The following is a 15,720-nucleotide window of genomic DNA, read 5'->3' as shown; positions in this document are numbered from 1 at the left end:
TGAAAGTTTAAGGTTCATTTATTAAATATGCCTTTGTCTGTACCACGGCTGTCACTTTTTTTGCTATGAACATAAATACCAAATACATGTTTAAACAAGAGCACCACCTTGCGGGTGCAGACACAACTGATTATTTTGTCTCTGTATAATAGAAATATTGTCCTACCCATGATTTTCCAAGTCCAAAAGGGCCATAATTCTTGCAAAAGCAATGCAGAGTTACGCTATTTGTTGTGCAGAGTCAGCTTTTGATGGCGAATAACTGCTCTGCGTTTTAAAATAATAGCTTTGACCGTTAAGGACAAAAGTTAACCTAAGTGCAAAAGTTAACCAAGAAATCTGATTTTCAGGGCCATAATTCTTGCAAAAAGCAGGATAGAGTCATCTTTCTTGCTGTACAGGGTCAACGACTGATGGTGAACAAGTGTTGCAAGTTCCAAAGCAACAGCTTTGTTAGTTTAGGAGAAAAGCTGACCTAAACATAAAACTTAACCAGGCAATGCCAATGCGATGCCCATCAAGTGATGACAATAACTCATCTTTTTTTGTCTCAGAAAATCAGATGAGCTAAAAGAAATTAATGTATCTGTTTCCTCACATAAAAGCTAAATTAATACAGCAGCAGGGTTTTAATGGTAAAAATTAACTCTGGTCATAGAAAATACTTTATAAATTTTAATTTTATAAATAATGCTGGTCTTGATTGCCTTTTTTTCGTTTGTCACACATTTTTGCGACCCCAATTCAGAGAAGACCTACCAACGCAAATGTAATTTCAATTTAAAATCAAATTGTCAGATGCAAAATACAACAACATGTATATCTCTATTAGATTCTAATCTTGCATCAGACTGTTTGTTCGATTTAAAAAGCCCTTTTATTTGAAATATAATTCCAGGCCCTGCTTCAGGGGCTCCAGCCCCCCCCCCCCCAACCCCACTCCCCCACCCTGAAGTTTGCTGAGAAATACACTACTATTTTGGCAAAGGAATAATAATAATATTTTCTCAAAACTTAGACCAAGAAACACACCAGAGGCCAATATTCCGTACCTGTATTTCATAATTTTCCAGGGGGAAAGGCTCCTGACCCTACCCCCCATAAAGAAGGTACTAACCCCTCCATTACCTCAAAATTTTAGGCCTAAAAATGCACCAGAGGCCGCCATTTCATGCCTGTATTTCAAAACATTGCAGGGGGAGAGCCCCCTGATCCCCCAATAACAGTTTTAACAATTAAAGGTCCATTACTAAGGGAAATTGAGTTGGCAATTTTTTTCATAGCCAGTGCATAGACTTCAGCAAGACACTAAATAATGAAGATTGGCAGGTCAAAATTTACAGAAGGTCTTTGGAACTCAAACAAATGTATGAGTATTATGTTGAAATTTCAATGAATCGACAGAATGACCCCCCAGGTCTTTTAAACTTTCTTCATACTTCATAGAAAAATAATTGTACATATAATGCAATTTATTTCGAATTTCTACATACCAACTTTCATTTTCCAATAAAATAAAATAGTTTCTGTGCTTTTTAAAAGAAATTAAAATGTTCACTTTCCTTAGTATTGGACCTTTAAATAATGAAATAAACTATAAAAATGACAAATTGTTGTAACATGCACAGTGTTTGGAGAATACACCCCCAACCCCAATGCGTTACTGACTTCGACATTTTGTGACAGGAAAAATTTTGGGCCAGTGGAAACCCTGCTAGCTAGACCAATGAACAATATGTCTCGTCTGGGCTTTGAAAAATACGAGTAAAATTAAGTAGATTTAAGGAAATTACTCAAGGTAAGATACTATAAAAGGTCAAAACAGAATGTATTTATAAGCTAATTTTTAATGCAATTTAAATCTGTACTGCTTAGTTTAAATCAACAATCAGTTTACAATTCGCACTTCTCGGTATCTGAAGTAGGCAGAACTAAAATTATGCCATTGTGTATTCGAATAGTGTCAACAGGCCGATAGAGGCGACTTAAATTTGGCTTTGATGTTAGATTAGAACAAAGTGGGAGCTCCAAATTGACTATTTCGCTCAATTCTCCCCCTAGCTCAAGCCCTGGGTAAGTAAGGATAGCCCTCGCAAACTAAGCCGTTTGATGTGAATGACAAACGAAAGCTCTGAATAATTATGGTTCTAAATTTAACCAGTTGTTCGTAATGTATGATTTTAATTGCGGCTGCTGCTCTTGACTTTTTGAAATGGTCACAGGGTCCCCATTCATGTAAGTTTATGTTTTCCACGTATAAATTTCGATCTGAAATGTACAGAAAATTGCTCCTGAACGTATTTTCACGCAACCTAATTGCTGACCAGGAAGTTGCTAAATTGTTCTAAATCAAAATAACTGCGAACATACAATGCAATCAATCCCAAAATAACTGTTGAAGAATTCCAAAGTGTCTGTTTTCAGTTGTGTCGGGCATTAACTGACTGGTTCCCTGCGAACTTCGAAAAAGTACAAAAGGTAACCACCAGTGTAGCCTGATTGGTTGAGGGGATATTGGCAAACAAACACGGTGGCGGCTGTGTGATAGGCAACAGAGAGTTTGCATTTTCTCGCAAAATCTAGGGTTTGTTTTTAAAGAAGTACAGACAGTTACAAATGCTGTTTCATTTAAATCATTTAAATGGTATTCATAAACAGGGCTCCGGAAATTTTGAGAACTCAATCAGTCCGAAATGAAAACACGACAATGACGCTACCCCACCCACCGTATTACTAGGGTTGGATATCCTTAAGGATGAAGCGGTTCGATACCGATACTGACGAAACGATACGGTACTTTTAACGATACCAATACCATGCTTTGTAGTACATCACATAAGCAATGATTTGGTTAGTATTAAATATTATACAGGAAAATTTGCTGTGATAATTAAACATTTTAAGTCTGTTAATGGAATGTTGTATTAGATTACCGTAGATACCCATGTATAGTGCGCCCCTACCCCCCCCCCACCGAATTTTGGCCCAAAATCCTGGGAAAAAAAACATTTTTGGTCAATTTTGAGGTGGATGGAAAAGAAAGTAGAGTTTACATCGACACCGGTAATTGATTTTATTTCCACAGCGGAGAGCAGCATCGGTCTCGCGGTACTATCGATTTTTGTTTTCTCGAAAATAAAACCAGTAAAATATTGTTTTGTTGTTTTACCTTTTTAATTAACTATTTTGAATAAATAAACAGCAGCTGATTCAATATTTCGAAATGGTATCTTTCAAAATGATATGAGCTTCTCAATTCAAACCAATAACAAAAGGCGGGTTAGTCTTTTTGTCACAATCAAATAGCCAGTAATTACTTGCAATTAACGTGTCACCTCGTGTCAATTATGTTGTTCACAGTTTGATCTCGGTTAAAGATTATTCTCGATCTTTAATTAGTATCATAATTTTTGTGATTTATTAACATTTCTTTCATCAAAATACTTTAAAATTTATATGAAATTAATTTTGTTTGAAAGAAAAATGAACCGTTCGATCTTTTATGGAACGTAACGGCAATCTTAGATTTTAGTGGTGACAGTTAATTTATTTATTTATTTTGTTGGGTTTAACGTCGCACCGACACAATTTTAGGTCATATGGCGACTTTCCAGCTTTAATGGTGGAGGAAGACCCAAGGTGCCCCTCCGTGCACTATTTCATCACGAGCGGGCACCTGGGTAGAACCACCGACCTTCCGTAAGCCAGCTGGATGGCTTCCTCACGTGAAGAATTCTACGCCCCAAATGAGGTTTCGAACCCACATCGATGAGGGGCAAATGGTTTGAAGTCAACGACTCTAACCACTCGGCCACGGAGGCCCCCGGTGACAGTTAATGCGGGGAGTAGTTTCCCTTTACCAAAATGGCAAACATCGGTAACAAACTTGTTTTGTAGTTGGAAAATTGTCTATACCTGTGTATTATGTGCACCCATGGTTCGGGGGTGGTCCCGGGGTCAAAAAACTGCGCATTATACATGAGTATCTATGGTATGAAAGTGTAAAAAAATAAAATAAACATATCTTACAAACTAGAGTTTCAAATTACCCCCTAACAATTCAGACTCATTGTCACTCATGATAATCTTCGACCGGCAGGGGTGTGGAATTTCTATGTCCGACTTGTCCGACTCTGGACTTTTTGACTGCGGACAAGTGAGTTTTCGCATTCCGTTTGTCCACGGACAAGCAGAAATTTTCTGGTTTGAAATGAAAAAAGGAAAGAATAATTTAGGAACGCTGAACAGTACTTCAACTTTATTGAGTTTATAAAATAATTTGATGTACGAAACGAATGTTTCACCCGCCAAGGGCCTCTCGATTTCTCCAGTTTTGGGAAAACCATACTGTGTCTAAATTTAGCAGCTCTTTCTCTGCGTTCTGATTGGTTCCCTATCATGATCTCGCGTGATTTTTGCACAGTAAGTTGTCGAATAGAAACCGGAAACGTAAACAATTATCACGTTTGGACAAATTTGTCCAACGGTAAAAACTTCGTCTGCCAACAAAAATTGAAGTAATTAGTCAAAGCACAAAGAGCTCACTAAAGTAGTACGAGTCAGGAAGTTTCATGTTTGTTTTTCTAACAGTCAGAGAGTGCCACGCTTTCTCACATGGGTTCACTTGGCATGATAAGCAGTCTTTAGGTATTATTGAATGTTCGACGGCCTCGCGGACGAACACAAGCTAAAGTGTCAAAAGCATATTTTTTGAAACAGCTACAGTATTACACTTTGTTATGTTCGCTTTTGTTACTACTTGTAGATTATTGTCCAAAATAAAGAATTATTTGCATGCTAAAATTTTGAAAATCCGGGCAAGTAAGTTTTGACTGCGGACAAGTAGATTTTTAAGTCTCATCTGTCCGTGGACAAGTGAAAAATATTAGGATTTCCACACCCCTGACCGAGTTGACTACGAACAATAACCTTCAAAACAACATTCCAATAACAAATCTCTAATGGTTCGCGAAAACCGATTACTTGTTTATGTAGGTTACAGCTTAAGTCTCGTAACATTTTATTTAAATCATTTTTTTTCATTTGTTTTAATAGAATATGACAAAGAAAAATAGTGTCGTATATTCTGGAATTCAGTATTGGTTTACATATTTAAAATGACGGGAAAAGAAGTTTTTTAAGTAATATTTTATCATACGAAACTATTCGTAAGGTTAGCTCTCCATGTTAATTCAAGGGAGGTTACGTGGAGCGATGTCACAGTAAACAGTCGATCGCGTTATTTGCTTTAATTTCTGCTTTATTTTGACGCAGATTTGATAAGAATTTTGTTTTTACTTTCCTGATAATACCGAAATCGGAACCAGTTCTTTTACGTAACTGTATATACTGGTACTTTTCGAAGAGATTATTCTGTATTGTACCGATACTGAGAACTGGTGTCAAACCGTACGTATTACCAATATACTATATTTTTTAAAACGTGATAGAGTGAAGAAATAAGTATATCATGCATTAACAATGATTTACCGGTCACCGCGAGTTACCATACAATGAAAACAGTTTTTCAGAGTTATATGTGTTCGTTACTTTGTTTAAATTTCCATGTTTTTCTGAGAAAATACTTGCAAGGATAAAATTGCTGAGGCATTGTTTTCTTGACACCGTGTACCTATAAACTAGTCTAAAAGTCAACGCATGTGACTTCAGTACCATATACACGGTAGAAACTTTGTAATGTTTCCTCATTATTTGACAGAATTTTATAAAATACAATGCGTCAAAGTGATTTACTCGACTAACAGTCTCTGCCAAACATCCTTAGTATTTTTAGAATACTCTGCCATGGACCAAATGCGTACGTTATGTGAACGCTGAGATCGAATTTCCCGTGTGTCTAGTAGCATGTAATGTGGGTTGGCAGCAGATATTTCATTTCACTGGCATTGTACTTCAATAAGCAACTACATTTTATAAAGTTATATCTTCTCTTCTGATGTACACAAAATTTCATTTTGAGACCTTTTTTAAAGACTGAATTAATAATAGCACCACTCTGGTTTTCTTTATCATTCAGGTTTGCCAGTCCATTTTTTTTTTTTGCTGGGTTGCAAAGGTGATTTTCTGTACTTGTTTCAACCGGAGTCCCAAATGATTAATGTAATTATTAGAAATCGAGTAATTATAAAAATTATTTATATCGGTCTCATTAAATGCATTTGTTTCTTTTACCAGTCTTCAAACATAGCCTTTTGAAACAAAACAATCCATAGGATTCTTAATGAAAGAAGTGGGTTCCTGTCAAAAACATCTGGATCTAGTCAGAATCATTTAGAAACCAGTCAAAAATGTTTAATACATTGCAGTCAGCTGCCTGCAAACATTAAAGGATGTGCCATGCGAGCACTGTTGTGTCACATGCAAATCACGGACCTATTACCAAGGTGACAATCAGACCGTTTGACACGTTTATTGTTAATCTGAGGGTGCGACCAACAATTTCCTGCTTGGCAGATGGCTGTGTATTGAGATTTCAGACTGAAATTTATACTTTTCTCCATTTTTACAAAACCAATTTTTTCCCCGTTTTTCCACTTCACGAATCGGTCTGAAAAGTAAAAAATCGGTCCAAAACAGACAAACTGGCAGATTTGCAGAGCCCTGTTCATAACTTTATCATGACAATTAGGGGTTCTAACTGACCAATCAGAGAGCTGCATTTTCCAGTACCTGCCGGTATCCACTTCATCTTGGGTATAACGAAGTATATTCTCAATGAACATATAGTGACTTTAGAAATAAATACATCACTATTTTAGTAAGATTTTTCATTGCACATGCTCAGATGATGCTACAAACAACAAAACTTTGAAGTTTCACTGAAATATTATATGGAATTAATACCTTTATTTTAGTTTAAAGTTTGAGACTTTACACAGGGAGTCTATGATAAAGTCTAAGTAAAATGTAATCATTACCCAAGTGAAATTAGTATCATTCCTCAATGTTTGGACATGTTAAAATTATGAATAGTTTTTATACTGTTCTTCATTGTTTTTAAATGTTAAAGGGACTGGCCTCCAGTTTGTTCTACTACAACAATTTTTTTTAGGTATCTTGAAATAAATGCTATATTACTTAAGAAGGCCTTAAAACTTAATTACTGACAAACTGTATGTTATAGAAACACAAGAGTCTTTTTACTACTTTTTACTTAGTATGAAAATCGAAAAGCGTTCGTTTGTAACGCTTTACTCGAGGTAAACTGTCTCAATTATATATATCTATATTCTGAAATCATATTTCACTAATTCCGCTAGAGCGCTATTGGTTATGACAACAGGAAAATGTCTTTATTGTTGCGGCGGTCTGGGGTTCGATTCCAGACGTGGTCATCTTTTTTTTCTTGATTTGGAATTTTCAAAATAATTTAGAAACAAATACTCAGGCCATACCAAATTGATTTGTCGTTCGTCAGAACTACCGCATCAATGATTTCATCCTTGAGAAAAAGAAAAAAAATTCACCCGCCCGCAAGTACATAAAAATCGCCGAATTTTTTTTTTCTGATTACGCGGTCCGGAATGATAACGGTAAACAGGTTTTATCGCTGTTTTAATGCGTCAAAGTGATATTGATCGGAATCCATGCGTTCGTAATACATGTAGCTGATGACACAAACTCAAAAAGTCAGGAATTATGGTGTTGTTCATCATTTGTTTTAAATCTGGAGTGTCTGTGCTAGTGCCACACATGGCCTTCGATGTGCCGGTAGGTGATGAAGTAAGCATGTTCTACGATTGTTCAAATTATACAGTGAAAAGAACAAAGCCTGACTTGTAAGACGTGCACAGCCACGGGGATTCAGATTGAAAATATTTGGATTAAACATAGAAATATTGTTCAGATAAAGTTTTCAAACCATTTATTATCAGTGTGTTTAGTTAAATATTTTAGATCTAGAGCCAAAGACGGTGCTTTCTTGAAAAAAAAGTTTGTTCACAGATCCTGACTGATCCATCACATTAATTGTCTCGGGCCCAAATCATTTTGAACGTAACTTCTTTAGTACGGCAGTCAGATATTCTATCAAAATGCATATATTCATTTTTAAAAAATGTATAGCTTTTCAAATAAGTTGTGTAGATATAAAAAATAATTTCTGTCGTATTGTAACCCCAATTTTCCCTGTTTGTATATTAATTGGCTGTGAATTGATTGCAAGAAAGAATCTGAAAAAAGCAGACCTTCCCAACTCAAAATTTCTTGGTCAATCAAAGCACAACAAATAACACTTTTAAAGAGTGGCCATATTGGGATCATTTTTTGTTCGTCTGTTATCATTTTTGACTGGAATGAACCTCTACCACAAAAACTTAAGCTAAGCTTATCTGTTAAGAAATTATTCCAATGGATTCGAGCAATGTCGAAGCATTTGTATGCCCAACTCCGTTTGGTCTCATTGGTCAAGTGATTTATTACTTTCCCCTCACCTCTACCGTTTGGAGTTTCACTAGGGGCACAAAGTTGCTTATGTGTCGAAGCCATCTCACTGGGTTTCAGAAGATATGTTATTCCACTTGGGTGCCTGTTTTGTCTTAAATATTCCTCATCCTCTGCCGTTAAATGGGCACGCCTTCAGATTAATGTAGAACAATCAAAATTAAAAATAAGACACTCATCCCTCAGTAATTATAAATACAAAATAAAAACAAAGTGATTCAGTGATTTTTGGCAAGAATTTATTTGCAAAACCATTCATGTAGTCTTTAAAACATACAGAAAAGCTATCTACTGTCTTAGTCACACTGTAAATGTTTAAGTTCTGTGTTCTTCTTAAAGGAATGTTAACTTCATGTATAATCATAGTTACTGCAAAAAAAAAAAAAAAAAAAAAAAAAATACCCGCTCGCTCCATGTAAAAGCTACCCGCCTCTGAAAAAATCAAAATTGAGAAAAAAAAATATTTCGCTCGCTCGCTCCCATTTTTTTTGAAAATTTTCCGAAGAACTATTAATCAATTTGATATGGCCTCATATTCTAATGTTCATATAATGACCAAACTTCAATGTATTCTAATGTTCATAATATGGCCAAATCTGGAGGTCAGTGCCTCTTTAAGTGGATGAAGGTCTAAAAAAATTATTGATTTGTCCCCAGTCATCTCGTTCTCATTTTGAGTTTGTCCCCAAATAGTTGATATTGGTTACGACGACAGGAAAATGTCTTTATTGTCATTTAGTCGTCGGGTAATGTTTTTTATTCAAGAATAGTGACAGTACATGTGTGTTTTGTGTATTAACATCTGCAGAAGCCCTTGGGATAGGTTTGTGACCGAGACCTTCCTGCGGGCTTCTGCAGACGTTAATACACAAAAAAAAAAAAACGTGTATTATCCCTACATAATATGACCAAACTTCAAAGTATTTTAATGTTCATAATATGGCCAAATCTGGAGGTCAGTGCCTTTTAAGCAGACGAACATGATGAAGGTCTAAAAAAAATTATTCATTAGTCCCCAGTCAACTCATTCTCATTTTCACAGTTCGTCCCCGTATAGCTGATATTATCAAAGCAAGTAAAAATTAAGTTTGAAATGTCAAATCCCCTACTATTGAAGTTCCACCCCAGTTTGATGACCCAGGAGGTATATATAAAAAAACACGATAAAAATCTGGTGGGAACCCCGATGATCGCATAAAGGTGATAACTGTCTTGCTTTTCTCAAGGAGAAATTCAGTCATTCTGCTTTAAGCATTAATAGAGATCATGTTGTTAGATTCCTGGCTAAGCAATACTGGCCCTAAGCCCGACTATAAACACAAAGCGTATAATGCTGCTGAGTCTGGTACGCCAAAGAAAAAGTTTTCAAAAGAAGTGAACCAAAATAGTTAATAGAAAGATGAGTCTGGTAAAATGGCACTGTGTTGTATGTAGACTGGCAAAATTTGATACAGTTTTAATGCATTTTGTACTTATAAATAAAATATGTGCTGTTTTGGAATGTTAATCCTTTGTAATGTACCATCAAAACGGTAATATATTAAGGGTGTATAACTACTTTGACCCGCAGCCTCACCTCTCCCTATTTTCACTGGAGGGAGAAGTCACTTCTCACAATTTTTGTGGGCTAGCTTGAACCCTGAAAACCGACTGCTCTTCTCTTATTTGACCAATTGTAATGCTTGTAATTGGTTAAACACTGTTCGGTCACTTCGGAAGACTCGGACTTTGTTACAAACTGGAAGAGTCATATTAAAACAGTGATTTTTTTTGCGTATTTTTACTGCCGAATATCGGCACTTTCCCCTCGCCAAAATAGGCCATTTTTCCCCAAAAAATCGTCAATTTTTCCCCTAAAAAAGAGATGTTTTCCCCCTCAAACTATAAGATTTTATTTCCAAAATGTAACAGTTTATATTCGGGCGTGACATCAGTGATATCTAACATGAAATTGGCAGAAATGGCATCAAAAACGTCCTTTTTAAGATCAAAATTGCATCAAGGTTACCGTCGCGAAAACACGTGACAAACAAAATATTGCCGATTTTCAAGAGAAATATTCACTTTAGTCGGTTTAAATATGTTCCATTATGTCATTTAATCATTTATGGTAATGAAAAGTGACAATATCTCTCCTAGTTTTTGAAAAATTGGAGATCAAAATTGCGATTGTACCGATTTCCGGATAGTCAAAATTTCGGACGTTATCAAATTTCAAGGGCATGAAGTGAAAATTGATAAATAAAATTATTACAAGTTGTATTGGTGTCTTAATTTATTTTATCAATCAAAAATTTCACGATTTTAAATCCAAAAGTGGTTTTGAAAAAATATAAACTCTTCAAACAACATTCAGTAAGGAAATGTACAGATTTATATCACTTAGTATGGAAATTAAACATATTTCTATTTTTCCCAATTTGGGGAATTATCGCGCTTATTTTCCCAATTCAGCAGGCACAGGCACCTTTATTTTTTCCAAAAAAAATCACTGTAAAAGTTTTTTTAAGCTGCGAAAACATTTAACAGTTAAAGGTCCATTACTAAAACCCGAACGAGTATTATATGAAAACCAGAGTTTATAGCTGAGACTTCCTATTTACTGAAAATATGGCCCACTGCTTCGGTTCTGACCAAATAGTCATGAATATGTTAAAGAATAACTAACAAATAAACAAAAACTGTTGCCTATGTCAAACCAAAAGTATGCTTTCCGACTGCTTACAAACCCGTCGAGCATTTTCGGACTTTTTTGGAAGAATCCTCCGAAACCAGGCTGTTTTTATAAATAGATGCAAAATATATCATATGCCCAAACGATAACGTGATTTTTACAAACTTAGCACATGGAATTCAACAATTTTGTAACTCACAAAAACTTCATGAAAATCATTCTTATAATACAGGTAATATACAGCTATACTACAAGTTTTCATTTATATAAGGACAATTCAGGCCCTTCCCGAATAAAAGTGTTTTTACAACTTCGTTTGTTGTAAACTTTTCCAGTTAATCTCTTTTCAGTATAATTTTAAGAATATAAATGAGTAACTGTCTTACACTGCAGAAACAAAGTATGATTGAAATTTACCTAAATACACTTATTTATGTACACATGGCTACATTAATTTAATAGGATTTTAGACATTAATCACATTGTCTTGGCCTAATATATGTCACTGTCAATTTCAAATTTAAATTTTGTACAACTCATAATTTTCGTGCAAGTCGTGCATAATTACCATCATGGAAATACAGTTATTTTGTTGCGCGTCTTAAATGGATATTCGTTTCAAACAATTTTAAAATCACGTGATCCCGAAGAATTTCCGACCGATTACGTAAAAGCGATAAACAGGGAAGTAGGACAAAATGACCCCCCATGTCAGTCTAAGAAAATATAGAAACAATCATTTGTTTCTCTGTACATGTGTTGATTTCAAGGGAATATTGCGCGGCTATCGTAATGTTTAGTACTATATTTCAAAATGTGTAGTCTTTTTTTAAGATTTATGTCTATTCATTTGTCTTTATTTTGCACCTTTAAAGTTTGAATGATTTTTGCAGCACTAGAGGATTTGGGTTGTTTATGGGCATTTTGATAGAGGCTGCACGCTTATGGACATCTGAATTCTAGTATTTTGTTACATTGTCGAGTTACAGGTCACTCGCAATTACGAAATTATTACCTGTACAAAAAGTACAAACCATGTTGCGGTCGGTGTTCTATGCAGCCGCGGTCTGTTAACAGCCCATTTTTCATTAAAAGTCCTCATTGGCCTTTAGGTCTTTAAATAATCCTGATAATATTTCCTTTTGTCGCCGCGACCGGCCGTTCTAAGCTCTTTAACAACCTTCAATAAACCTCTACTTTCTAGTGCTGTATTTCTATGGGCGCAGCCATTGTTAGTGACAGAGTAAATGATCCGCGTATTCCGATTGGTCGTAGTATATATAGGTAATTTTGATTGGTCAATTTAAGTGACGTAGTGCATATTAATACGACAGTCTCGGAAAAACCCAAAATACTGACATTAATAGGAGAATCCAAAGCCATTCGCCAGCTGGGAGACTATTTTCGAAAATTGACTCGACCAGCTTCAAATCTGGTCGCACTGGGCGTGTCTTAATTTATATCCCTGCTTATGACATGGTGCAAATTGATTAAATTTGAAGCTTCAAAGCAACTATTTCGCTCCCAAGTTTGCAATGATCTTTTAGATAAATTTATTCCTCAGAATTTTTCATAGCCCGACAGGCTACGGTCAGCAGATTTTCTGTTGCCCGAGCCGATTTTTCGTAGCCATTGGCGATCGGGCTACCGGTAATTTCGCACACTGCCCGCTGATGGCTTCAAAATGTCGCAAAACACGAAGTCTTATATGAAAAATATAACTAAAGGATCGAAGAAAATTGACATTCTGTTCAAGCAGAGGATTCTATGATTTATCTTAATGGTACTTCCCCATCTGTATTTTATCACCCCTGTTACTAGTACTCCCATCACTTTACCCCGCACCAATTACCTAAGAACTGTGTGCATATGTTAACCGCTTTCATTTCCATGTTAAACCATCTTCAAACTATAATAAGCACAGGCGTGTCCTGTCACCTTTAAACAAACCCCAACTCATGTAAAAATACACTGCATTATGTTAAATACAACAATAAAGCCAGTTGGCAAGTGTGTTGCAAGACAGAAACAAACAAACAAAAATACACAGCCATTAGACAAAAGCCTTTGTCTGTTCCCAAGTAAACTACATTTTTTCCAATTACTTAACAAATGCAAATAGAAATTTTACCAATGTTTAACAATAATACTTCTAAAAATAAACAAATGAAAACATAAACCACAGAAAAATGTGAACCATCCACCGAGTGCAACAGCACAACAAAAAAATTAACAACAACATGACCTACTTTCCAAGACGTAACCCAATTTGCTTTGTTGATGACTTATGTTACTCAGAAGTGACTCAATTAATTAATCATCTAGATCAATGAGAATTAATGTTGAGTAATAACACAAATAACAAGTAAGTATTCAGCAAAGGCGCCAAAACCCCTAATGTACAAAGCGGGAGTCCCTACTTTATTCAGTCGTGAGAGAAACCCCATTGATCACGTGATCATTTTCGCATATCATGGTTATCGACTTTTTGGCTCAACCTTGGCGTCATGTTTGAAATTACGTTTAACTACACGTGGTTTACAAGAGATACTACAGAATCATGTTCAAAAAAATACGCTAAAAGTAGCTAAATATCAATTTAAAGCATTTGGACACAAAGTGATACTAATTCATGCATAAATTTGGCGTAGAAAGGGCGATAAAGATTACTGTTCCGAACGGTGACACAGTTTTTACTTCGCAGCATCTTCGAGGGTGACACAGGGTCAAATTATATGAATTTAAGCGAACTTACCATCGTCTGCATTTTCATCGCCATCGTCTTGATATAGGTCAATATCTGAAATGGAAATTAAATATCAGTTTCGGCACTAAATACGACAAAAATCGACGAAAATAAATAATGTGAGGTGGACTCACCCGCCATATTGGAAAAGGCCTCGTGGTATAAAAAGAAGAATTTCATTGGTCGACATCGATAAATTGCTTTGATTTGATTGGACGACCGCGTTTTTTCCTCTCGGTAAAAGACGGAATGTTACGGAGTTTGCCGATAATTCAATTATTCACGCCTTTCACAGATTATTCCGCAATAAATTGACCTAGTTTTATAATTTAACGAGGATGGCATAAAACTTCCTTGTTAAATGTTTACAGCTTCATGCTGTATTTGTTTAAAATACCTTTACGTGCATTTTCTGGATAAGACTACAATGGGGACTGTACGTATATTGTTGAAATCAACGCGGTTTACTGGACTGTGAGACGTATTTGTCATAGCGTGCCTTTCTGGCGGTAACTAGGTCGAAATTGATATTCTTACCCGCAAGAAATAAACCAATCGATAAATAAAAATGACTTGATTAAGATAAATTGTGAATCTATATAATATGATAATGTTGGGCTCAAAACAACGAGTACATAGTAAACTTTAAATAATGCAGTCCAGCTAACATACTTGATGTCGTAAGTTCGAGTCAACGGTATGGATTCAGGGGCGTAGCAAATGCACAGAGGGTGTAAATAAATATTAGATATCTAGCAAAAAAAAAAAAAAAAAACTGTGTAGGATTGTGGATACGAGACCACGCTCCCCAAACTTTACTTACTAATTACTAACATTTGCGGTTATAGACTAAAATCATCTGATACACTATTTAAAGAAACACGTTTTCTGGTAAGATAAGATTTATTTTGAGTCGGCAAGACATTTACAAATAACATAAGATCTGAACAGCTTTTTTAACCGACTATATAACAAGTGTATGTTAACAAAAGTAAATAAGCTACAAGTAAGAAGGATAATTTACAACATAAAATCTATGAGAAACATGCTAATCTTACCAAATTTGGTTTAAAAATGCTTAAAAAGATGAAATTAGTTACAAGTTGACCAAAAATATGGGGCAAAGGTGCCATAGTTAAGAAATATCTTAAAAAATCAGAATATCACTCAAATCAGATTTAAAAGTGACCTGATTAGCATCTTTTTCATCGGGTAAATCAATAATCATTAAAATGAACATGATTAAATAACATAGGAATATAGATTGTATTATGGTTAAAAAATTTACTTTGTTTAATTAAGAATTTGCATACAGACATGACATATAAACTCTATCATTAGGTTTTCCAATAGACAGGCAGGGTTGCAAGCAACAAGGTACTTCACAGTTAATAGGTACACAGACATGTTATTTTAGTTCTATCAAAGTGATGTAATTACAATAAACACAAAATGAATATAACATGAACTAAAGCAGAAATACAACATTTGAGAAACAAACACAAGCAGGTCTCAATTACATACAAAACAAACATTTAGCTACAGCACAATTCAGGAAGACAAAAATCACACTACACATATCTACAGTAGACACAATAGCAGTAAGCAGACTACAAAGGCAAAAATGAAACTCAAAGCTTGAACAAAAATATATATAAAGCGGCAAAACGAAAAGGCAAAAATAAAAGGAACAAAAGCAATACATTTAGCCAAGCATGCACTTAACTTTATGCTGAGTCTGTGCAAAGAGCTATAAAAATAAATAGATTGGCAACTTGAAAGGCATATAGAGCAAATCTCGCCAACCTCCCGTGACAAAAAAAAAACGAGATCTCGT

General features: G+C 35.3%; 1 protein-coding gene across 3 annotated transcripts in view; it reads right to left on the bottom strand.

The window, feature by feature from the left end:
- Positions 1-14,040, bottom strand: part of LOC123548656 (serine/threonine-protein phosphatase 4 regulatory subunit 1-like) — a 49,820-nt gene extending 35,780 nt beyond the window's left edge. For 2 of the 3 annotated variants that reach the window (XM_045336126.2, XM_045336127.2), the window contains exons 1-2: positions 14,018-14,040; positions 13,893-13,937 (exon numbers count right to left, since the gene is read on the bottom strand). In XM_045336126.2, the coding sequence (XP_045192061.2) occupies positions 13,893-13,937; positions 14,018-14,024 (52 nt within the window). In that variant the 5' untranslated portion in view covers positions 14,025-14,040. Of the gene's footprint in view, positions 1-8,453; positions 8,524-13,892; positions 13,938-14,017 lie in introns of those variants that run through there. The other variant, XM_053546271.1, reaches the window with a different exon arrangement.
- Positions 14,041-15,720: the final 1,680 nt, after the last annotated feature.

The sequence above is a fragment of the Mercenaria mercenaria genome, chromosome 6, assembly GCF_021730395.1.
Source record: "Mercenaria mercenaria strain notata chromosome 6, MADL_Memer_1, whole genome shotgun sequence".
Lineage (NCBI taxonomy): Eukaryota > Metazoa > Mollusca > Bivalvia > Venerida > Veneridae > Mercenaria > Mercenaria mercenaria.
This window is presented reverse-complemented; position numbering and strand designations above follow the sequence as displayed.